The 25,508-nt window shown below is 44.7% G+C and overlaps 1 protein-coding gene across 1 annotated transcript in view; it reads left to right on the top strand.

Moving 5' to 3' along the window:
* A2ML1 (alpha-2-macroglobulin-like 1) overlaps positions 1–25,397 on the top strand; it is a 38,805-nt gene extending 13,408 nt beyond the window's left edge. The window contains 26 exon segments of the mRNA XM_012637790.1: positions 495–662; positions 2,217–2,444; positions 3,990–4,050; positions 4,274–4,419; positions 4,894–5,043; positions 5,437–5,631; positions 6,396–6,502; positions 6,933–7,022; positions 7,588–7,816; positions 7,986–8,112; positions 9,303–9,424; positions 10,003–10,054; positions 10,399–10,482; positions 12,355–12,368; positions 12,370–12,532; positions 12,688–12,769; positions 13,130–13,286; positions 15,159–15,233; positions 15,412–15,574; positions 17,175–17,389; positions 19,375–19,590; positions 19,762–19,889; positions 20,030–20,120; positions 20,455–20,523; positions 24,762–24,864; positions 25,318–25,397. Of these exon segments, the coding sequence (XP_012493244.1) occupies positions 495–662; positions 2,217–2,444; positions 3,990–4,050; positions 4,274–4,419; positions 4,894–5,043; positions 5,437–5,631; positions 6,396–6,502; positions 6,933–7,022; positions 7,588–7,816; positions 7,986–8,112; positions 9,303–9,424; positions 10,003–10,054; positions 10,399–10,482; positions 12,355–12,368; positions 12,370–12,532; positions 12,688–12,769; positions 13,130–13,286; positions 15,159–15,233; positions 15,412–15,574; positions 17,175–17,389; positions 19,375–19,590; positions 19,762–19,889; positions 20,030–20,120; positions 20,455–20,523; positions 24,762–24,864; positions 25,318–25,397 (3,315 nt within the window).
* The last annotated feature ends 111 nt before the right edge of the window (positions 25,398–25,508 follow it).

Here is a 25,508-nt window from a genome sequence, read left to right as displayed (position 1 = left end):
AGTTTCCTTTGTTAGTGTCTTCTCTCTGCTCTCTGAGTGAACCCCCTCCCTTCAGCTTATCTTTCTTTACTTCCCCACAACTGGTCAACGCGGTCATATTGTACATATTTAGACACATTTATTCCTTAGTCATCTTTTCTCTAGACCAAGGGCAGATCTAGATTTTTTAGGGCCTAAGGATTATGCAGTTTGGGAGGGGAAGGGGGTCTCTCTCTTTGTACAGAACCCTGGGGGAGCCCATGCAAATGAAGAGCCTGAAAGCCGCATCAGCTGCAGGCACACCCGGCTCTGCTCCGGGCTCTGCTCCGGCCTGCTCCTGCCGTTGCTTCTCCGTTCCTCGTAGATCCTAGTTGTGAATGCTTGAATCGCATTTACATTTTTCTGGACTCTTTCCTGAAGTGTATTCTTAGAATTTCTGTTATGGCTTCCCTTTGCCTCATACTGAAGCCTACTCCAAACCTAATTCTAATGCCCTAATGACCTTCACCCCTCAGGTAAGAGTTAGGGGCCACGATGGCTCCCTCCTGAAGAACCATCCAGTGTTTCTGGTGATTCGTGGCGTAAATGGAACCGTCAACCAGACCCTCGTTACAGATAACAATGGCCTTGCTCCCTTCGAGCTAGATACGTCCGACTGGAAAGGGACAGAGGTTTCTCTGCAGGTAAGCGCCGGGGAGGACCCCCCTCCTACAAAGGAGGCTTCCCTGAAGGACAACTTCAGAATCTTCTTGTTTCTCATCCTCCCCTCAACTTGTAATTCCATCCCCCTCACTCACTGTTTTTCTCAGGTCCTTTTGGTTTTTAATATCGATCAAATCAATAACCCTTCAGATGAAAACTATGATTTATACTAATTCACCTTATAACTTATCCCCATCTCTGTCTGATGCTATTTATGAAATCAGAGCAGGGAAGGAAAAGAGGTTCAGAATCAAATCTTCTTCCCATTGCCCTTCCACTCCTCCCATTACTTATGAAAATGGCAAACAAGAAAACTCTAGATTTTAGATAACTTATAAGGATGGCTGCTTATACTAGTTAGCAACTGCTACAACAACGTGCTGCTTACCGAACAGCTACAAAGCCTCAGCATCCCGCGACAGAAAGCACTCGTTTCTCGTGCACCTGGGGTGGGCAGTTAGGCAGCTCTGACAATTTTGGTGGGTTTCCTGATGTGTCTGTGGGTCTGCTGGCTGTCTGCTGGTGTTCCACGCCTCTCACCCTCCTGCGAGCTAGTCCAGGTGTAGCAGTGACGAGACGTAAGAGCAAAAGCTGACGTATGAGGGCTTTTCTAAGCATCTACTTGTTTTGCATATGCTAATATCCCATTCCCAATAACTAGTCACATGGTGAGCCCATGGTCAGACTAAGATTACTTGGTAAAGTATGTTGACACAGGAAGGGGTGAAGAATTAGACCCATGAAGCCATTAATGCAATCATTCAACCACACAACTAAAGCTAACCACATACTATTTGTCTTGGGGCTAATTTGACTATTTTTGTTTTTGAGACAGGGGTCTCACTCTGTCACCCAGGCTGGAGTGCAATGGCACAGTGAAAGCTCACTGTAACCTCGAACTCCTGGGCTCAAGTGATCTCCTGCCTCAGCCCCCACCCCTCAGTAGCTGGGACTACAGATGTGCCACCATGCCCAGCTAATTTTTTTTCTTACTTTTTGTAGGGATGGGATCTTGCTATGTTGCCCAAGCTGGTCTCAAACCCCTGGCCTCAAGTGATCCTCTCACCTCGATCTCCCAAAGTGCTGGGATTACAGGCATGAGCCACACTGTACCCAGTCTTGACTATGTCTTTAGCCATTATTAAGTCAATATACTCAAAAATAATTATTTTTCAATCTTAGTATCCTCTATACCTAGTTTTCTTATCCCTGAAATATAATCTTTGATTTCTATATAATCTTAGTCATTCTCATCCATCCCCTCAGCATCAGTTGGTGAAGGTATACCACCCACAATTTCCCACATTTAATGACTATAACGCAGCCCTCCTATGACTCTCCTACATGCCAAAATGTTGCTGCACGCAGTCACTTTTATGGATTCCTTATCCATCCTTGCTGGACCTCTAGTGAAATACCCACGTGCCACCCTGAGGCAGTGAAGATTTGAGAGAAAGAGCTCTGTTTGAAAACCATGACAAGTCCACGGGGTTAATATGGCTGGAGTAAGACAGGACTTTTTCTTTTTCTCCCAGGGCAAGTTCGAAATGGAAGATTTAGTATATGATCCAGAACAAGTGCCTCATTACTACCAAAATGCCTACCTGTATCTGCAACCCTTCTACAACACAACCCGCAGCTTCGTTGGCATCCGCCAGCCAAATGGCCTCTTGAAATGCGGCCAGCCCCAGAAAACGCTGGTGGATTATTACATCGATCCAGCTGATGCTAGCCCTGACCACGAGATCACCTTTTCCTACTACGTGAGACTGAGAAATGGGGATTGGTGAGAGTGTGTTGGGAAGGGGAGTCAGCCAGAAGCTGGATAGACCATCTAGATGGGGACGCAATGCAAGACACGTACATAATTTCAAAATTTTTAGAAGCCACATAAAAAAAAATTAAAAGAACAGGTGAAATTAATTTTAAAAAATATATTTTATGTAACCTAGCGTACCCAAAATATTATCAAGTCAACATGAAATCAATATAAGAAATTAATAGCTATTTTACATTCTTTCTTTCAACCAACTCTCTGAAACTTGGTTTGTATTTTACTCTTAAAGCATGTCTCAGTTGAAACTGGCCACATTTCAAGTATTCAATATTCACCTGTGGCTAGGGGCTACTGTATCACACAGCGTAGGTGTAAGGGATGGGGCAATTTGAGGAATACAGAGATTTTGAGTAGGAACCCAGGGAAATTGTCTGGGAAAACAAAATAAGGAATTAGCTGAGAAAATGTTGCCAGCTGGAGTGGAAAAGGAGCAGGGTGGGAGGGAAGGTGTGGAGGGAACAGGACTCGGGGTGCATCTCCTTCTGCTCGATACGTGGATGATAGTTTCAAACAGGTGCTGAAGGGTTAAAATTCGCGTCAATAATAGCCTTGTTGGGGAAATGAATTCGCAGCTGGGCAGCCTGAAAGCAGCGTGTAAAGACCAGCAGGAAGCGGAGTCATGGAACCTTAGGTTTGATGGTCCCAGGGTCTCTTTACTCCCTTACCCTCCTCTCAGTCTCTGAGAGACTCTCTCCCCTCTGGATCATTCCAGTAGCTTCTGAGAGTTCAGTGTTTTCATCCCCCTAAGAACAGTCGCCTGACACAGCAGAATGAGGAGAGGCAGGTGGAACGTGACAAGTCAGAGTGACAGTGCAGGTCCCATTTTCAGCACGGGCGCGGGGAGGCCTAGGAAAGGCGTGAGGAACTGCATGAGTGGAGGCTGAACCGTGGGGAACAGCTGAGGCCGGGGGCAGCCTGAGGAACCAGCCCCGGAGCCCCCGGCAGGAGCGTGGGGAACTCTTTCATGGGATTCTGTTTCACGTGAGAGTGGACAGGAGAGGAGAGTTTACACAAAGGAGGTTTCTCCTCCAGAGGATCAAAGATCAGAAGGGCTCGGGATAGTTTAAGGCAAACTCATTTCCACTGAATTTTGAATTGAGCCACAATACAAAGTTATGAGGATGGACTTTAGCTCACTTTATATTACAAGGATTATAAGAGAATAAAACCCGCAGATCTTCAAGAAATGGCGGGCAGCCATGTATTGTGAGGAATGATGTCTGTGCTCCCAGACACCTCCCCTCCAGCCCCGTGGTTCTCAGCAGTCCTCCACCTGGAGGGAGAGTCCTCAGGGCCTGCTGGCAGCACCCTGCCCTTGTCAAGCGGAGGAATGCCCGGGGAAGTGCTGAGCAGGCTCGGGAGCTGTGGTAGGAGCCTCCCCTCCTTGAGGGATGCAGAGATGTTCCAGACACAGGGCCAAGGGGAAATTTCCGTAACTTCTGCACTGTGATTATTTTCCTCTCTTCTATAGTTAATAGGGAAAGGGAGTTTGCAGATGGAGGGGCAGAAACATCTGAACTCTAAGAAGGAAGGTGAGTGTATGTCATGCGTCTCCTGGAAAACAAAAGGATATTTTAAACTTCCAGAAAACCGTTCTTATCCATAGAAGCAGTGAGAACAGAACAGTGACAATAATCATAGAAGAAGGAGAAGTAACTTGCACTGACGCTGCAATGAGAAGCGCCCACGTGTGGCTGGATGTCATTGGCAGGTGAATGTGCTCTCACCCCCCTGGACGTCCCTCCTCTCTTTCAGGACTGAAAGGCTCCTTCTCTCTCTCCCTGACCTTCACCTCCAGACTAGCTCCTGATCCTTCCCTGCTGATCTACGCCATTTTCCCCAGTGGAGGTGTCGTAGCCGACAGAATTCAGTTCTCAGTGGAGATGTGCTTTGACAATCAGGTAAAAGGACAGTTGAGGAGGGAGAAGAAAGGAGTTGGGCAGAAAGAGAGATCCTGTGCGCTGGGGTTGGAGGCAGACAGGTTCAGGGAAACACGAAGATGCTACTGACGTCGGATGTCATATTGTATTTATATCTTTAGTGTTTAGGTTTATGTTGAAATCTATTCCTCTCTTGTTTCTGCTTTTTAAAAAGTCATGCTGGGTAATCACGTGTTCTATACAGTTATTCCACATACTCTCTTTCTTTCTATTTTTTTCTTCTGAACTTTCTGTATCATTCTGTACTGCTCACTTTTTCCAACTCTATCGTAACATATCACTCCTAAAGAGCCAGGCTTTACAAAGAAAAGTATGGAGGTGCGGGAATGGGTTGGATACCACAGCGGGGGCACACTGGCTGATGATCCAGATCACATTGTTTCCCCTCCTGCCTGGGCCGACGTGATCCCCGCGTTCTACCTTTCCCTTCTCCAGGTTTCCCTTGGCTTCTCACCTTCCCGGCAGCTTCCAGGGGCAGATGTGGAGCTGCAGCTGCAGGCGGCTCCTGGGTCCCTGTGTGCAGTCCGGGCCGTGGATGAGAGCGTCCTACTGCTGAGGCCAGAGACAGAGCTGAGCAACAGCTCTGTGAGTAGTCTGCTGGTGGGGCGGGAAGAGGGAGTCGACAGAGAAGAATCTGCATCAGAATAAGAGGTAGATTTCAGGGAGTGGAGAGAAAGGCTTGGGGAAATAATGAACCACCAAAGAGAGGTAAAAAAGCTAGTATAGAAACGAAGGTATGAGAAGGGCATGATTAATATGAACATAGAGATAAGGAAAGAGAACGAAATAAGAGGATTATGAAGAGGGGTGAGACACAGGTTAAAATTTAAAAAATAAGAGTGGTGGTTATAAATGTACAAATAATTCTGGAGCAATGAAGGGCAATGGTGTAGGAGAATCTGGCACAGAATCCGAGAGAAGTTTCCCAGCTGATTTCACTGTGTCGATACGTTATGTTCTTTGCCCCTCTTTTCTCAGGTCTATGGGATGTTTCCGTTCTGGTACGGTCACTACCCCTATCAAGTGGCTGAATATGACGAGTGTCCAGGGTCTGGTCCGTGGGACTTTCCGCAGCCCCTCATTGACCCTGTGCCCGAGGGGCGCTGGAGCAGGCGTTCTGTCGTCTGGAGGCCCTGGCTCTCTGAGGGCACAGACCTTTTCAGTTTTTTCCAGGTAGTTGTTCTTACCCAGTTTGCTCTTACAGAAACAATGGTGGTGGGGGGCAGCAAAGGAATGTCCATATTTAAGAAATCAGAGCGACTTACATGGGGCCTGACAGGAAAAGCATCTTGAAACAAGCTTCTGCACGTAAAGCAGCCTCTCTTGGCTTTGTAATCAAAGAAGTTGCCCAGTTGCATTGGAAGAGAACCACTGTGAGAGGCTGTAAACAGTCCTCCTCTTTCTGTGGTCCCCAAACCTTGATTTCCATGGGATTGGACAAGAAGAAAAATTAGGGAGGGCAAAATATTGTGCACCTAGTTTATGAGCAGGGGTTTGGGATGCTGTGTGGCTCAAGTCTGACCCGGAGGTCTCTGAGGTCAGGAACCAGGTCTCGTTCACCTTTGTGTTCTCTCTAATGCCTGGCTATGCATGACGCTCATCGTACTTTTGTTGAATTGTTCAAGCTGGTATGGTCCCTGCCCTTAGGAAGTTCAGAGTGTCAAATAATGACACAGTGACTAATATTTGGAAGAAGCATTAAGTGTATTTACTGATGAAATAAGTTTAATTGGAAGCCTTTCATACTAGCTGGAGCAAAAGTGAACCCGTCTTGGTGGCTGAGTACTGACTGGGTAATAACCACCAGTCTCACCATTAATGGAGAAAGAATGTTTTGTTTCAATCCTTAGAGGGTGAAATTCCTGGGCAGTAGCCCTGGGAGGAGGGGAAGGGACCACCTTAACAGTTTATTCTCTGGTCTCTTTGGTGCCTGTCAGCACATGGGCCTGAAAATACTGTCCAATGCCAAAATCAAGAAGCCTGTAGATTGCAGCCGCCCATCTCCCAAATACGGCACGGCGATGGCTGGAGGTAAGTCACCTCCGTGGGCCGTGGATTCCCTTGAGGTGATTAAAGTCGTGAAACTCGGAAAACTCCCTCTTTGCCTCCTGTTCTTGCACTGAGCCTCTAGCCTTAAAACGCTAACGGGTCGTGCACAGCAGACGCAGGAAGTTTCCCGAGGGTTCTCTCTCTGGAGAGGGCTTTTGAAGCCTGAAGCCCTTACCTATTCATTCCCTGGCCAAACTCCCTTGCCTGTCACTTCCCCTGATGGCCTTTGTGTCCAGTCAGTTCCCCAGTGGTCCCTCCTCCTTGTCTCTGACTGGATGTTCTCTGCTTCCCTGCATTGTTTTCTAGTAGTCCCTCCACCTCAATTTATTTTACAACAGAAGTCTTCTGTTTTCCGAAAGTCTCATATTCTTGGTCTCATCGTTGGGTGACGTTATTCCTCCAGAGGCCTTTGCGTCATCATCCAGTGAACCCATCAGAGGATCACTTCCGTCAGGGGGTTCTCGGGTCCGCCAGCACTTCCCGGAGACCTGGCTCTGGGATCTGTTTCCTATCGGGTAAGTGATGACTCAAAAGTACAGGAAGATTACGCAGTGTGGAGCCCGCAGAAAACTCCACATCATTCCTAGCGGATCTGAGTCTCAAGCCGTGAAAGTCTGATGGGGCCTGGGAACTTGTTTCTTCCCCTGGGTTCTTACAGAATCACACACAGTCGCTCCGAAGGAATTCGCACACGTTCACAGTCACGCAGTGCAGACTGAGCATGCTCGCTGCAGAGCCGCACACAGGTGAAGGCACACACGGACATTAGTTCCTGCCCACTGCTTGTGTGCTCGTTTCGACAAGTCACAAGAACACCAGCCCCTCTGTCAGGTGTGCTTGCACACGCAGGCCCCCTACATTCCGCCCACAGGCCCTGTCACCCCTTCTCCCATCTTCGTACGTCCTCACTCACCTGAGGCGTCACCTTGAGAGTCATGTGTTCTCCCAGGTCACTTGCCTCTTTACTTTTCCCCACACAACAAAAAAAAATCCACTTCTGCAGAGGCATCTGTACCTTAATTCACAAATGCCCTCCTCCCCGGCCACCTCTGCCTCGCGTGGGCTCTCGTGTTCTCGCAGTGACTCGGGGAAGGAAGTGGTCCACGTCCCAGTGCCCGACGCCATCACCGAGTGGAAGGCCGTGACCTTTTGCACCTCCCAGTCCAGAGGCTTCGGTCTTTCGCCCGCTGTCGGACTAACTGCTTTCCAGCCGTTCTTTGTTGAACCGACTCTCCCTTACTCAGTCTTTCGTGGGGAATCCTTCCGTCTTACCGCCACCGTCTTCAATTATCTAAAGGACTGCATCAGGGTGAGAGCCTGGAACCCCCACCCTGCCATCAGTTTGTCCTTGACTCGGAAGCATAGCCATTTTCCCCCGGGGAGGAAACGAGACGGTGGTGCCTCAGCCCCCATGTTTCCCTCGGTCTGTGTGCTGTCTGCTTTGCTCATGCCCTCCGTCTCTCAATCATCCTCCGCAGGTTCAGACTAACCTGGCTGCATCCGACGAGTACCAGGTGAATGCATGGGCAGACTCTCGGGCCTCCCGTTGTCTCTGTGCGGATGAAGCAGAAACCTATCGCTGGAACATCACAGCCATCACATTGGGTAAGAGAGGGAGGCGGTAGACGGGCACAGGGAGCCTGGCATGGATGCTCGGGGATGGAGAACATCATCCTTTCCTTTGCAGTCGCTTTGTTTCCTCCTCCCTCTGCCTTTTATTCGCCTCTATTTTCCTCCCTCCTAAGGCTATGCTCTGAGTAAATAAACAAATACTCTTCGATAGGCGACCAAACAAATTTATCCAAACTGGAACGTTCTAAGTGTGAAAGGGAGAGATTTTAATATCCATACCTGGACAAGGGATATGTGGTCACGTAACGAATCAAGCACTCACTATGGGCCAGGCACCATTTTGACTGCTTGACATGTCTTAACTCATCTAATCCTCACACTAACCCTAGGGGATGCCAGTTGCTCATAGTTTAAACCCCTGCAACTCAAAGGACAACCTTGGGGTTAGTCACCTACTGTTGCTTGACAAATTACCATAGGACTTAGTGGCTTTAAAAACAAACACTTCTCACCACTGTGGGTCAGTAATCTGGATGCAGCTCAGCTGGGGACCTCTGGCTCAAGGTCTCTCATGAAGGTGCTTCAAGCTGACAGCCAGGGCTGGATCTCACCTGAAGACTGCACTAGGAGAGGATCCATTTTCAAGCACGGTCAAAGCCTTCGATCCCCATGGGCCGTTAGGCTGAGGCCCGTGGTTCTCGGCCTCAAGTGTCGGCCAGGGGCCTCGCTCAGTATCTCATCACGTGACTCTTCCCACTGGGCTGCCTCTCACATGACAGCTGTCTTTCCCCAGAGCAAGTAGTCTGAGAGGAAGAGTGCACCAAGACAGAAGCTGGCGTCTTTTTTTTTTTTGCAAACTAATCTCGGAAGGGACATCTCATTAATTTTGCCCTATCCTCTTGATTAGAAGCAAACCACCCAATCCAGCCCACACTTGACAGGAAAGGATCATACAAGGATGTAAATGTCAGGATGCAGGGGTCATTGCCAGTCCTTAGAGGCTACCTGTCACACTGAGCCAGCGTCACTGGCATCACCTAAGACTTGTTAGAAATGTAGAATATCCGCCCTGCGTCCCCCATCAGAGTTTGTGTTGTAACAAGATTCCCTAGGTGATCCGTCTGCCATTAACGCTTAAGAAATGCTGGTCTAAAGGGGAAAAGACCTCATTGGGACCTCTGACGATAGGGCTAAGGGCTTCCCTTCACCTTCTTTCTCCTCAGGTCGTGTTAACTTCACCATTAGCACTAAGATTCTGGACAGCAATGAACTCTGTGGGGGCCGCAAGGGGTTTGTTCCCAAAAAGGGCCAGAGTGACACGCTCATCAAATCAGTTCTTGTCAAGGTGAGTTTGTGCAGGCCGAGGTGCAGAGGTAGAGACCGTGGCCAGCCTGCGATGCTCCGAGTCTCACCACGCCAGTTCACCTCTCACAGCGACCTTTCGCCAACCCCAACCAGGTAGCTTCAACTTTCTCCTTCCCTGGCCCTTTAGCCGTCTGCCTAACCCACACCTACGGCCTATGAAATGCCCAACGCGGTGCCTGGCACATCCTAGACACTCAATAAATGTTAGTTTCCCATACTAAAATCCCTAACTTCGTCATCCCTAACTTAGCTGCTTTTTTTAAATCGCATCATGAACCCCATCATCAATCCTGCCTCTTATAAGTTGTCTAAATTTGTCCTTAGCTCTAGCCCTTGCTCAGAAAGAATTTCACAGAGAGGGTCTATCCCTGGGTTGAAATGCAGTCCTTCTGAGCTTCAAAGAGACGCTCCCTTCTCTCCAGTTGACGGGGGCCCTGGGGTCACAGGGAGGGGCCTCCTTGCCCCGTAGATTCCCTTCCGGTTCCGATTCCTTCAGTGGCCCCTGCCCCGACATTCATCTTCATTGCTTTTAACCGCTTGTGTCCTTCTTCGTGCCAGCCTGAGGGAGTCCTCGTGGAGAAGACACACAGCTCATTGCTGTGCCCCAAAGGTGGGTAGAATCAAGGGGTGGGTGGGTGGTGAGGATTCCCGTAGGCAGAAGGAGGAAGGTGCAGGGCAGGAAGGGATGGGAGACTTCGGGGTTCCCTCCGTCACAGGGCTGATTAACTGAGAGGCAGGATAAGGAAGACAAAGTGTGCTACAAAATTATGATTCTTGGGAATTTACTTTCAGCAAAGATCACCATGAATACGTTAAAAAATATCTGCCTCCATCCCACACAAAGCACTTGGGTATAGAAAACCCTGGATTATAAAAAGTCCTTCTATGATTTGGGCGTGAGAACCCTCACAATTCCCATCTTCTATGGTGTCACCTTTTCTCTGCCTCTCACAGGAAAGGTGGCTTCAGAATCCGTCTCCCTGGAGCTCCCTGTGGATGTTGTTCCTGACTCGGCCAAGGCTTATGTTACCGTTCTGGGTAAGCAGCTAGAGATTCTTGTCTCAGAAAGGAAAAGTCAGGCTGGAAGCTGCAAAGGTGTGGAGTGGGGCAGGGCGTGTGGCCCTACCTGAAGGAAAGTGTGGCAGAGGAGTGATGAAGAGAGTTTATACAGTGGGGAAATACGGTGTGTAGGTAACAGTGCAGATGGGGGTGGATGTATATTCTAGTTAAAACCAGGAGTCTGGGCAGGAGGAAGTTAAGGTCACCGAAGCTTGATATGTGTTTAGGTTTAGGTCGTTGCTGGGTATGGCGGCTCATGCCTGTAGTCCGGCTCCTTGAGAGGCTAAGGCAGGAGGATCACTTGAGGCCAGGAGTTTGAGATTAGCCTGGGCAGAATAGTGAGACCCTGTTTGAAAAAAAAACTTAGGTAGTCTATAAAATGGGTGAAGGGGAAATAAAATGTTTACAGCAACCATTTAAAAAATGGGGAATTTGAGTATAGTTTGGGGAAGATACAACCATATTTCATGGGCAGCAGACTTTACTCCTTTGGGCAAGGAGAGGAAGCAAGGAGAAAAGCACGAGCTTGAAAATCAAACCTGCCATTTAATGGCCATGTCACCTCGAACAAGTTAGTGAACAATTCTGATTCTTCTTTCCCCTTCTTTAAAACGGTGATGATAACCTACTTCTCAGGATCAGTGTAAAGAGGAAATGTGGAGGCCGGGCGCGGTGGCTCACGCCTGTAATCCTAGCTCTCTGGGAGGCCGAGGTGGGCGGATTGTTTGAGCTCAGGAGTTCGAGACCAGCCTGAGCAAGAGCGAGACCCCGTCTCTACTAAAAATAGAAAGAAATTAGTTGGACAACTAAAAATATATAGAAAAAATTAGCAGGGCATGGTGGCGCATGCCTGTAGTCCCAGCTACTCGGGAGGCTGAGGCAGAAGGATCGCTTGAGCCCAGGAGTGTGAGGTTGCTGTGAGCTAGGCTGACGCCACGGCACTCACTCTAGCCCGGGCAAAAGAGTGAGACTCTGTCTCAAAAAAAAAAAAAAAAGAGGAAATGTAATCAAATGTTCCTGGTATACTACTTAGCACACAGGAGCTCTATGCATCTTAGGTTCTTTCTTCACCCCTACCAAGATCTCTTGCAGGTCAACATTTCTCTGTTTTGACTCAATTTTATTCATACTCTGATGTAGGACTCATCTGATCGTGTCGTAGCTACTGTGTAGGTCTGTCTTCACACTGTGTTGGGGGCTCCTTGCGAGCAAAGGCCACATCTGTTTTTTTTTGTTATTCCTAGTACAGTTTCTGCAACATAGCTGACACTCAGGACGTATTTAAAGATTTGAATTGAGCTCAGTGGCTAGAATGCAGATGTTAATGACTCACTTATGTCAGGCTTACTGGCTTAGGAAGTACATAGAGGAGTCAATAGACTTAACTTGGAAAAGTCTCAGGATTGCATGTTTGGGAGGGACCTGGTGATGTGGAGGGTGATGAATTTATAAGCAGTGGAGGAACTTAGAGATCGAGGCTCAGTATTGTAGGTTGTTACGTCACTCGTCAGTTCAGTGGCATGTCTTCTTAAAAGCCCTGAACTCCCTTAGATGGCGTATGCCCCTCTCTGTGCGCCAGTACCTTGTACAGACCCAAGGTGATATGTAGTACTATATTAAAATTGTTCGTAATGAATTATAATTGAAATATATTGTAATTGTTTGCACCTCTGACTGTGAGCTCTTTGAAGGTAGTGACTGTTTGACTGACTTATTGTTGTCTCCCCAGAGCATGTTGTAGGTACTTACTAAATGGTAGCTAACATACGTATGTTAAATGAATGATGATAACTCTTTCGGGTTCCATCTTCTTTCTCCCACCACCTGCTCTCTCTCTCCCTTGGATCCCAGGAGACATTATGGGACACAGCCCTGCAGAACCTGGACAGTCTGGTGCAGATGCCCAGTGGCTGTGGGGAGCAGAATATGGTCCTTTTTGCCCCCATCATCTACGTCTTGCAGTACCTGGAGAAGGCCGGGCTGCTGACTGAGGACATCCGATCTCGGGCAGTGGGTTTCCTGGAGATAGGTGAGTAGGTCTGGACACTCTTCTTCTCCAGGGCCTATGATGGGCTGATAAGACACAGGGAAATTCCAGCCCCCGAAGGGTCCCACATCCTTGAAAGGCGTGGGGGTGTTTTTTGAAGTTGTCATTGTGATTTACAGCCATGTCTGGCTTCCCAGGGTACCAGAAGGAGCTGATGTACAAACACAGCAATGGCTCCTACAGTGCCTTTGGGGAGAAAGATGGAAATGGAAACACATGGTAATATGGCCAGGTTCCCAGTGCGTTCTGTACTCCAGAGCTCAATTCCTGAGCCCTCTGGAACTATTCCTCTACCTCTCCCCTAGCTCCATTCCTTCTTGCACTCAGTCTTCTACCTCTTTAATCCTGTTTTTCAGCTTCATATATGTGGTCAAGCCCCTCACTCTTCTCCCCTACCTTGTGCCTCCCCAGTTCTTGTCCTCAGGAATGCCCATTAGTGCCTCCCTTTTCTAGGCCTCCTGTGGCATTATGTTTCATCAACTCCCCTTCTGGAACCACACCCCAGAATAAGCTACAAAAACTATTGCACCCTCGCCTGACATCCCCCTTCATGCCACATTTCCCTCTTCACGCATGTAGGCTGACAGCCTTTGTCACAAAATGCTTTGGCCAAGCTCAGAAATTCATCTTCATTGATGACAAGAACATCCAGGATGCTCTCAAGTGGATGGCGGGAAACCAGCTCCCCAGCGGCTGCTATGCCAACGTGGGACAGCTCCTTCACACGGCTATGAAGGTGCGGGTCTGTCCGGGGCCTGCAGCCCACCGCTGTGTTTGGGTTGTCAAAGCGCGGTCCCCAGATCAGGAGCATCAGCATCACCTGCGGACTTGTTTGAAAGGCAGACTCTGGCTCCCAGCCCAGACCTACTGACTGGGAGACGGGGAGTGTGGGCCGGCAATTTGTGTTGTAACACGCCGCCAAATGATTCTGATACACACTGAAGTTTGAGACTACTGAGCTATAAGATCTCCGGGCCAATTGCTCTCTCCCCAAACCCACATGGAAAAGCCATTTCCTGGAGTGGGGACGAGTTGGCAACCTAGTGTCTTTTTTAAGGGGTTTACTCAGTACCAGGCACTATTCTAGGCACTTTGCTTATTTGATATCATTTAATATTTACAACAAACCAGTGAGGTAGGTATTGGTATCCATTATTAATGCCACCTTACAGTTGAAGAAACTAAGGCACGGAGACTAAGTACATCGCCCGAGGTGCACGCTAACAAGTGGCAGGGCTGAGATTTGAACCACGGCAGTTGGATGGCAGAGGTGCTGCTGTCACCCACTCTCTACATTGCCTGTAACTGTCCCAAACATGGGGTGAGGCATAGACGCTGCAGGATAGCTCGTTCAATCCAGAACACACCCAGTGAAAGAAAGACCTGTACAAACTTTTCTAGAGAGATCATTTTCATTGCTGTTGCAGGGCTGGGTTAAAAATCTTGAGCATGGAGAAAAAAAATCTCTCTGTAGGATTCCTTGGTATTTCTCGTTAAAGATCTCGTCAATCTCTCCTAAGTCTTCCTCTTCTCTTAGACACCATGTGAAATAAACCTGGGAAGTACAAGACAGGAATTGACTAGAGCATGATTCCAGAGCTTTTCCTCCTCCTCCCTTACCAGATCTGGCCAGGCCATCAGGAAACCCATCCCTGGTGTAGTTGAGTTCAGTGGTTTGGCTGGTGAGCTCCAGAGTTAAACTCCCTGAGGTCAAATCCCAGTCCTGCTGTGAATTAGCTGTGCAACCTTAAACAAGCTATTTAATCTTTTGAAGTGTTTGTTTTCTTATCTATAGAATGAAGATAATTTAGATATTTTTAAAAATTTGCTAAGCTCTTTTAGGGGAAGGCATTAAGCAGGAAAGGTCTTTCTTACCCAGTCCCCCCTGGAGAAGGGGCTGGGCGTTGTGCTACTTGGGAGGAATTGCACGTAAGGAGGTTCAGATTCTGGGCTCATTTCAACCCCCCCCCCCACCTTTTTTTGACCTCTTATCCTTCTAACTCCTTCTCCTGAGTTTCTTAAACCGAAGACCTAATGCTGCCTCCTATATGCCACTATTTAAGGTTGTGTGGTTACTAAAGTCCAGCCTGTTCTTCCCTCATTGTGTGTCCTGGAGGATTGGGGCTACAGAAAGCCTACAGAGAGGAGCACTTTAAAAAAAATAATTGATGGCCGGGCGTGGTGGCTCACACCTGTAATCCTAGCTCTCTGGGAGGCCGAGGCGGGCGGATTGTTTGAGCTCAGGAGTTCGAAACCAGCCTGAGCAAGAGCGAGACCCCGTCTCTACTAAAATTAGAAAGAAATTAATTGGACAACTAAAAATATATAGAAAAAAACTAGCCGGGCATGGTGGCGCATGCCTGTAGTCCCAGCTACTTAGGAGGCTGAGGCAGGAGGATCGCTTGAGCCCAGGAGTTGGAGGTTGCTGTGAGCTAGGATGACGCCACGGCACTCTAGCCCGGGCAGCACAGTGAGACTCTGTCTCAAAAAAAAAAAAAAAATAATAATTCATCTATTCAGAGCGGATGCCTTTTTGTAGTTTGCACATAATTCTTGCAGGTGCAGGGCTGGCTGCTGCCCTGACTTACTGTCTCCTCTCTCCCTCTAGGGTGGTGTTGATGATGAGATCTCCTTGACCGCGTACATCACAGCTGCGTTGCTGGAGATGGGGAAGACCACAGACGTGAGTGTTCCTGGCTCCTTCTCTATATGCTCTTCTTGTCTCGCCTATTCCTAGAGACATTCGTGTGTCTCTATCCCTACTCACCCTTTAAGGACAAGGAGGATATGATGATTTCCTTATTACTTCCCATTTTCTAAGGAATGCCTTATAAATTATGCTCTTCCTCTTGACTTTTTAGGACCCAACGGTGAGTCAGGGTCTGCAGTGTCTCAAGAATTCTGTCACCTCCACCACCAACCTCTACACACAGGCTCTGTTGGCCTATACTTTCTCCCTGGCTGGGGAAATGGACACCAGAAACAGTCTTCTGAAAACATTAGATCAACAGGCTGTCATCTCAGGTTTGCTGGTCCTGTTAGGAGTTCTGGGGAACTGTGAAAATCTGCTGTGTGCTATCTGTAACTTACCTCTCTCACTTATTCAGCTCTAAGATTCATTTTAGTAAAAGTTGTTAAGTCATAAAATCATCATTGGGAGTTTTGTGAGAAGAATGTTTAAGTCCTCAAAGGGCACTGTTATATTTTTAACATGAAGATAAACTAGATGGTAGAAGCTAGTCACAAAATATATTGGCATTGTGGAGATCACCCTTTTGGTGACCTTTGAAAGTTATTTGATCACTTTGGATGTATTTAGAATAATATTTGAAGTTATGATACATCTTGTATGTAAAATATTAATACATTTCATTTACCTAGCTGTATATTTAAAATTATACTTTCAGACAGAAATTCAGTCTCAGCTTTCATTTATATAAGTGTCATTGCTGGGTTGTCCTGTCATATGGGCTCAGGGTAGTTTTTTTCTTGCATGTAAGCAGAACCAGTCATGGAGTAGGTGTCTCAGTGGGTGGAATATACCTGTTCCATGTACATTGATTTATTGGGATTATCTCTTTTCCCTTATCTTGCATTGCAAGCTCATATGATTTCTATTATGTTCTTCCAATTAGATTGTTTCTTGTGGGTTGTTATCTCTAAACTTCTATTTAATTAGACTTCTAACTTCCACTCTTCTCGGTCCATTTTTTCTTCTTTTTCTTCAAGTTATCTGTTATCTGTCATTTTGGCTGTCATAGAGGTTTGTCTTGGTCTCGTATTCTATTGGATTACCCTTTAAGCACCTTTTTTTTTTTGAGACGAGTCTCACTCTGTTGCCCTGGCTAGAGTGCCGTGGTGTCAGCTTAGCTCACAGCAACCTCAAACTCCTGGGCTCAAGGGATCCTTCTGCCTTAGCCTCCAGGGTAGATGGGATTATAGGCACGCACCACCACGCCCGGCTAATTTTTTCTATTTTTAGTAGAGACAGGGTCTCACTCCTGCTCAGGCTGGTCTTCAACTCCTGAGCTCAAGCAGTCCTCCTGCCTTGGCATCCCAGAGTGCTAGGATTACGGGTGTGAGCCACCGCGCCCGGCCTAAGCACATTTTTTTTATTGTTCTTATTACCATTTCTTCTATGGTTTCTCAGAGTTCTTACATATGTTCTGCCATTTTTGTTCTACTTAATATGTCAAACTTTTGATTAAATTAAATAAATGCTAAGAAATTCATAAAGTTTTATAAGCCAAAAAATCGCCCCCAAACACATATACTTACGAGAGGCTTCTACTTTCCTATCTCCATTATCATCAGAATTTATAAATTAACAAGGTTGGTTTTTATGTAATTTCTGGGAGCAGGAGCTTTTATTGATACTCCCAGCTTTCCCTTAGAGAATTGTGTGTAGATGTGTACGTGCACATACTCGCACACACTCACACACGCACATCCCTGCATTTACATCAGGGTCAATTAATAAGCTAATTCTGAGAAATAGATCATTTGAACCCATGATTCATTCTTGCTTGGTACTCTCTTTGCTTTAAGATGCAGCATTTACAAAATGAATATGGGAAAAGCCATTCCTTCCAAGACCTTCCTAGCTATGTTTCTTTCTCCACAGGAGAATCCATTCACTGGAGCCAGAAACCTACTTGGTCACCGGATGCCAGTCCTTGGTCTGAGCCTGAGGCTCTAGATGTGGAACTCACAGCTTATGTATTGTTGGCACAGCTCATCAAGCCCAGCCTGACACAAAAGGACATAGCCAAGGCCACTAGCATAGTGGCTTGGTTGGCCAAGCAACGCAACGCGTACGGGGGCTTCTCTTCCACTCAGGTAAACAGCCTGCTGTCCCGCTGCCGCTTAGCAGATAGAATCAGATCCTGTGTGGAGACAAAGGAAAAAATATTGCCCTTGTCCTCTAGGTCCAGGGTCTTAGGGAGAAAAAGCATATGAAAAATATATAGAAGGGGCCAAGTGCGGTGGCTCACGCCTGTAAATCCTAGCACTCTGGGAGGCCGAGGCAGGAGGATCGCTTGAGCCCAGGAGTTTGAGGTTGTTGTGAGCTAGCTTGATGCCATGGTACTCTAGCCCGGGCAACAGAGCAAGACTCTGTCTTAAATAAATAAATAAATAAATAGTTACCACATTTAAATAAGAAAAAATTTTTCTTTCTTTTTTTTTTTTTTGAGACAGGTCCTTGCTCTGTCACCGAGGCTAGAGAACAGTGGCACAATCATAGCTCACTGCAGCCTCGAAATTCTGGGCTCAGGTGTTCCTCTTGCCTCAGCCTCCTGAGTAGCTAGGATAACAGGATTGTGCCACCAAGCCTGACTAATTTTTTGCAGAGACGAGGTCTTGCTGTGTTGCCCTGCCTGGTCTTGAACTCCTGGTCTCAAGTGATCCTCCTGCCTCAGCCTCCCAAAGTGCTGGGATTACAGGTGTGAGCCACTGCACCTGGCCAAGAAAACATATTTCTGGTCCTCATGGAGATTGTAATCTGATTTGTTGAAATTAAGGTTAATTTGATTGAAGATATAACATGTAAGTTAGAGCTGAAAGAATGAGCAGATTTTAATGTTTGGTAAAGATTTTAAGAGCACTGAGTTTGAATATGGTAATGACCTAATTGGAATTTTTAAAAATTATATGGTACTATGCCTTCCTGTTTCAGGGAAATTCTCAGCCAAAGATCAGGAAAGATTCCTTTCTTTTTGCTCATCCCGAAATAATTATATAACAATATTTTTGGAAAGCAATGGGTGAAATGTTTAGAATTCTCAGTGACAGGTATACGTCGGAATAGTTTTTCAATAAAATCCTTGGCTATTACAAAAAGTCACATATCACATGTCACCCACATTGGTTTTTCAGCTGATGGTGAGGTCTCTTTCCTTGAGTTGTTTCCATATGTTCAAGCAGTAGTGACCTTTCTGGCTCCCATTCACAGAGTAGACAAAAAATTGTTGGTAAATGGTCAAGCTGCACAGATACAACTTGTTCACTGCTTCCCCAGGGTGGGCGACCTGTCTTCCTATTTTGTAGGACAGTGATAATGTCTAAATAAGAATTTTTTTTTTCATTTGTGGTATAAAGAAGTGGGATTCTGTTTTTCTGTAATAGATATTTTACAGTGTCAGGCATGCAGAAATTCTTATAATGTAAAGCAGGATAGGACCATTTTGCTGAACACCTCATTCTTTTTTTCTTTCCCCTTGTTGTACTTTATAGACAGTATGTTTTCAGAATGAAAAGGTTCAAACTTCACTATACCACGCTCTCTTAGTGACAGTTTGTCTGCCTTATTCCCAGGTGAAAATGTTATCACATGGATAATGGCTGAGAAGCCTTGACCTGCAAAGAAGGTCTTTCCTGGGATCCCTGATACTCTCTCTAACTGTGACACAGAAGACACATTACACAATTAAATGACTTCATAGATTGTGCAGTTTCTAGGGCTACCAAGTTTTGCTGTTTCCTCCCCAAATAAGGAAGCTGTAAAATATATACTGAATAGTTATCCACTTGCTTCTAGCAATAACCCGTTTTGAAGCTAGGTTTGATTTCTGAATATGAATTTATTAGGTTAGCCAAGTAACCTATGGATATTCAGTAATAACTTGATGGTGATTTTCTATACAAGCAAGATACCTATGATTTCTATGTTAGCTTCACCAGAGGAAGCGGATGTAGTTCTCTAAATACATACAAGAGGTGTCATCCAAACCAGCTAACAATCAGATATGTGGGTTATGGGGTTGTTTAAGGTTAATTCCAATGGCTCACAAAATGGAAAGCATAAGCTTGACGATTTTCCTCAGGATACCATAGTTGCTCTCCAAGCTCTTGCCAAATATGCCACCACTGCCTATGTGCCATCTGAGGAAGTCAACCTGGCTGTGAAATCCACCGAGAATTTCCAGCGCACTTTCAACGTACAGTCCGCCAACAGATTGGTATTGCAGCAGGAGGCTCTGCCCAACATCCCTGGAATGTACACCCTGGAGGCCTCAGGCCAGGGCTGTGTCTATGTGCAGGTAAGCAGAGATCCAGGAGAAGACGTGTACGCTGGGAAGGAGAACTTGAGGACATCTTCACCTCAAGTAGAGCCTTTTCTCTTTATCTTATTTGTAAGAAAAGTAGTCTGAACTGTACAATCTTTAAAATTCTTTCCAATTCTGATTTGGTTACCTATTTCTTCCTACTAGACGGTGTTGAGGTATAATATCCTCCCTCCTAAAATTATGGAGACCTTTAGTCTTAGTGTGGAAACGGGAAGAGCAAGATGCGAGCAACCTACTCTACCCCGATCCTTGCCTCTCACTATCCACACCAGGTGAGGAATGCCTGAGTGGCGGTGGGGGGTGTGTGTACCTGGGCCATAGGAGTTGAGCTGGGATGTGTGTGCACGTGTGCGTGTGTTGGGGATGCAGTGTGCACTGAAATGATAACACGTTTGCTTCTTTTTGCCCTCAGTTATGTGGGGAGTCGCAACTCTTCCAATATGGCGATTGTGGAGGTGAAGATGCTATCTGGGTTCACTCCTGTGGAAGGCACCAATCAGTTAGTAAGTTGCTTCTGTTTTCTTCATTTGTCTAGCTGAAAAAGGACCTACCGTTATTATCAAAAGACTAGTGAAATGGGCATCATGGCACACACACACACACACACACTCACACTCACACGGGCACAAACACACCTCATGACTGGATTATCTAAGTGGGCTGCAAAGATGTATAGATACATGAAATGGAACCTGTGATAGTGTCGGTTCCTTTTTCCTACCTCATTCACAGTATGTACGTTGTCGCCTTGATCATGACAGAGCTTTGGAAGATTACCCCGGCGGATAGGGAGGCTCTGGCCTTAGTCTTTTTTCTTTTTTCCTTTTTCTTATTCAGCTTCTCCAGCAACCACTGGTGAAGAAGGTTGAATCTGGAACTGACACACTTAACATTTACTTGGATGAGGTAGGTATTCAGGAACTAGACCAAAGACCACGATTGCTTATGTATCTTTGTGACTTCCTTTCAATCTGTATATACTAGTCTCACATACACAGGGATGAGGGACCTGAGAGTGAGTCCACAAGCATGAAACGAGTTCTGCCTCCATGCTGGTGTGTCACGTGACACCCTGTTGCCCCTTCTAGAGGGGCGCTGTCCAACAGGTCTATAATGTGCCATTTATGCCATTTAAAAATTTCTAGCAGCCATGTTTTTAGCAGTAGAGAAACAGAGGAAATTAATTTTGGTGATATATTTTATACAACCTTATATGCCCACAATATTCCCATTTTATCATATAATTAATATACAAAAGTAGTAATGAGATATCTACATTATTTTTTTCTGTACTACATATTGGAAATCCAATATATTTTACAATGTCAGCACATCTCAGTTCTGACTGGCCGTATTTTGGGTGCTCAGTAGTTGCAGGCAACATTGCGTCTGTAATACAGTGGTTAATAGCAGAAGCTTTGAAGCCAGACCGCCAGGGCTAACATCTTGGTTCTAGCCTGGGCTGTGTAACTGGACAAGCGTTGAGTGTCAGCTGTAAAATGAATGTGGGAGTGGCAAAAATAGTTATCTATCTCATAGAGTTACGGAAAGAACAAAATGATTTAAGACACTTAAAAATATTTAGAACTGTGCCTGGTATAGAATAAGCCCCAATAAACATTAGCTGTTGATGTTATTTTAATGTAATGTAATGTCCATTAATATTAATAAGACATTGTATATAACCTTTCATTTCAACAAAACAAGTTCTAGAGGACTAGTGATGTTCTGATAATTGTTACGATGCTTCTTTTCATGATATTCTGCAACACACAAGGAATGAAATTGTCCTTAGTGTATAATCAACAGACAAGAGCATCCCAAATCAAAATTTACTGTCGTTAGTAACATCCATTTCCAACCCCGTGCCCCACTCACCAACCCATTCATCTAACTCTGGTTTTTTATGCTCCAGAGAGCCAGAGTTTTGCTATTTTGAGTGAGCCTTTTATAGTTTCTTTTGAGACAACTCTGATTAGTCTATGAGGAACAACCCTGTAATCGTGATGTCGCAGTTTAAAACTCTGAAAAATTTATTGTGCCTTTTTACACACCTTATTTGAGTCTCATGGCAACCCTCCTTATACATAAGGAGACTGAGGCATGGAGTGCCAGAGTGGCCTGTCCAAGTCGTACTGTTAGTGGCCAAGGTGGGTACAGAACATGAGATTCTAATTTCCACGATGCTATTCCTGAGACTTTAATGACCTGTTCCCCAGTGTACCCTGCCACATTTGTCAATCGGCTTCTAATTTGAAGCATTAAGTCTAATGACCTAAAAGCCGATGTCCATGATTGTATCTGTGGTTATTTTCCCTTTTCTGTGTATCTTCCCCTCTTTTTTCTTGATCAAATTCACCAGAGGAAGATCCTATTCACATTCATAGTCTTCCTTATTTTTTAATGAATTTAAACTAAAAATTTCCCTCCAAGTACATTCCATCTCTGTCACAATTTTAGACAAGCAGTGTTTTATCATTTAATTCTATTTCTTAATTTTATGGGAAACACATGGAATTTTTCAAAGCCATCCTTTTATTGTTAATTTCTAATTTTGTTGCATTATGGTCTGAGAACACAGGCTTTGTGATTGTGGTCCTCGGGAATGTGCTGAAGTTTCTTTTATGACCTCATCTGTGATCTGTTTTTGTAAATGTTCCCTGTATGCGCCAAAAGAATGTCTATTCCTTTTCTCTTGGGTATGGAGTCTGTTCTAGATAAAAAGTCTGAGATCATTATTTCTACTGTTTATGTGTTTGATAACTCTGCTTATTTTTCTGCTTAATTTAAGTTTCTGAAAAGGGTGGTTAAAATATCTAATTATAATATTTGGTTTATCCATTTATTTATATATTTCTGTCAGTTATTTCTTGATATATTTCAAGACTACAAAATTAAATGCACATGTTTTTATGACTATATCTTCTTATTCAGTTTTCCTTTTATTAGTGTATGCTGTCCTTTCCCCACGATATGTGTATATACCCATTGTATGTTTTTGCTTAGATTCTGACACACATACTGTTTTGGGCCTTAGATTTCATTTGGTCAGATATTAATTAAGACTGCTATCCCAGCTTTCTTTTGTTTCATATTAGTCACTTGCTTTAAATCCTTATGGTGACCAAATGATGGACAAGAATAGTGGTTCTAAAATTTTTTGGTTTCAGGATCCCTTTATGTTCTTAATTTACTGAAGATCTCACAGAGTTTTTGGTGATGCTGGTTATAGCTGTTGATATTTATCACATTAGAAATTAAAACTGAGACAACCTTAAAATAGTTCTTAATTTAACAACAACAATAATGAACTTAGTACATCTTAATATAAGTAATGTATTTTTATAAAAATAACTATTTCCCAAAACAAAAAAAAATAATGAAAATAGTTGCATTGTTCTAGATGTTTTGCTTTACTGTCTGGCTTAATCAAAGAGAATGACTTTTTCCTGTCTACGTATGTATTCAATCTGTTGCAATATCACACATCAAGTACTCTGATAACTCCCCTGTGTACTTGCAAGAGAATGAGAGTAAAAAAGAAAATAACATCTTAGTAGTATTCTGAAAATAATTCTGATATTTTAGACTCCCAGAAACAATCTCAGGGATCCTGAGGTTCCCTGGACCATATTTTGAGAATCACTGTACCTGAAGAACTTTGGAAATCCCTTCTAATTAGGTTCTTATATAGCTCCATATCTAAATTTATAACACGAATATTATTTTCTTGTTAAATTAATTTATATGATTATCTTAGATTCTCCATTAATTTATTCAAAAATGTTTATTGATCAACCAATATATGCCAGACACTCTACTGAGTGGTGGAGATACAGCAATGAAAACAATAGACATGGCTGGGTGCAGCGGCTCACGCCTGTAATCCTAGTACTTTGGGAGTCCAAGGCAGGAGGATCGCTTGAGGCTGGGAGTTCTGACTAGCCTAAGAAAGAGTGACCCTCATAATACCCTGAAATTAAAAAAAAAAAAAAAAAAAAAGAGCGAGACTCCATCTCACCAAAAAATAGAAAAATTAGCTGGGCATGGTGGCACGCACCTGTAGTCCCAGCTACTTGGAGGCTAGGGCAAGAGGATGGCTTGAGCCCAGGAATTTGAGGTTGCAGTGAGCTATGATGGCACCACGGCACTCTAGCCCAGACAACAAAGTGAGACCCTATCTCAAAAAAATAAACAAAAAACCCCGCAAACAACAACAACAAAACAATAGACATGATCCCTGCCATCACAGAGTTGATATTCTACTGGAGAGACAAACAATTTTCAAGTTTTTAAAAATTGCATGTATAGGTGTACACATACACACATTTTCTCTGTTGTAATTTCAGTAATATTAAGTGCTATACAAGATGAGGGTATAAACAGTGCTTGTGGAGTAGGCCAGGTATGTGACTATTTCATTTATTTACTTAGTTTTTAGAGACAGGGTCTCACTCTGTTGCCCAGGCATATATGGTATCTGCCTCATATATTGATGGAGTGGCCCAATCATAGCTCACTGTAAGCTTGAACTCCTGGCCTCAGACAATCCTAAGGAGCTGGAACTATAGACCATGCCACCACACCCAGTTACTTTTTAAATTTTTTTGTAGAGACTGGGTCTTGCTATATTGCTCAGGCTAGTTTCACACTCCTGGCCTCAAGCAGTCCTCCTGCCTGGGCCTCCCAAAGCACTGGGGTTACAGGTGTGAGCCATCACACCTGGCCGATGTGACTATTTTAAAATAAGGTGGTCAAGAAGGGTCTCTCTGAGGAGGCATCATTTGATTAGAGAACTAATTGAAGAGGAAAAGCCAATAGGGAACATAGAACTATTGGAGTAAAATGGAAATCACTGTTTGTTTGACCACTTTGGTTAATTTAGTGGAAGAAGCATGGGTCAGGGCAGACCATGAACAGAAGGAACCAATTCACAAGAGGACCAGGGAGCTGCAAGATCCTGAGAAGAAAGAGAAAGGAAGTCGGCAGGAAGTAATATTTTAAAGATGGTCACAGGGCAAAAGGGATAGGTAGAGGGTTTCAGGAAACCTGCATGAAGACAGCAAGGATCTTTTAACCCCACATTATGTAGAGTGTTATTTTCATTTTAGTTTTAATTTCTGTTTCATCCGTCTTTCCCACAGCTCGGTAAGGAGACTCAGACCTATACCTTCACCATGAACCAAAGTGTGCTGGTCACCAACCTGAAACCAGCAACCATCAGAGTCTATGACTATTACCTGCTAGGTGAGGGCTGAGATCTTACCTGCATCTCCCAACTTACTTCTGCCTCATTCTTCGTGGTGTCTCTCTTAACTTTACAAATGCTCCTTCCCAAGCCAAGCAGCACATAATTACATTACCTGATCTCCTAAAACACTTTAATTCAATTGTATGCCATTTTTAAAAAGTCTTTTACACTAGAGACATTTTATATAATGTGATTCTTAGACCAAGAGAACAATGTGGACTATTGTTCTCAAAGGGCTATTTCTAATATTTTTGCTATGATTAAAAATTATGCCAACATATAAATATTAGTGATTAAAACCTTCTTGTAATTCTGGATATGCTCATAACCTGTAGGGATCTTCTGAAAAGGGATAAAGCAGTAGATTTCAGAAAGCGTTTTGTCTTTCTGAATGTATGAAGCCCTCAAAGTATAATAATAATAATAATATGTGTCATTTTATTTTACAGATGAACAGGCCACAATTCAGTATTCTGATCCCTGTGAAGGAAGTAAGTCCAGCAGAGAAAAGGATGGAGTTTTGGGGTAGGGTGGTAGTATTCAGAAGTTAAGAGGACTCTCCTTTGAGTTACTGTTGTTGTCTTTTGGAAACTCATTTTGGATAGAAAGTGGGGCTTTCCTTTTCGTCCTAAACTCTTGA

This window comes from Propithecus coquereli, unplaced genomic scaffold (genome assembly GCF_000956105.1).
Source record: "Propithecus coquereli isolate 6110/MARCELLA unplaced genomic scaffold, Pcoq_1.0 Scaffold124, whole genome shotgun sequence".
In the NCBI taxonomy this organism is placed as follows: Eukaryota; Metazoa; Chordata; class Mammalia; order Primates; family Indriidae; genus Propithecus; species Propithecus coquereli.
This window is presented reverse-complemented; position numbering and strand designations above follow the sequence as displayed.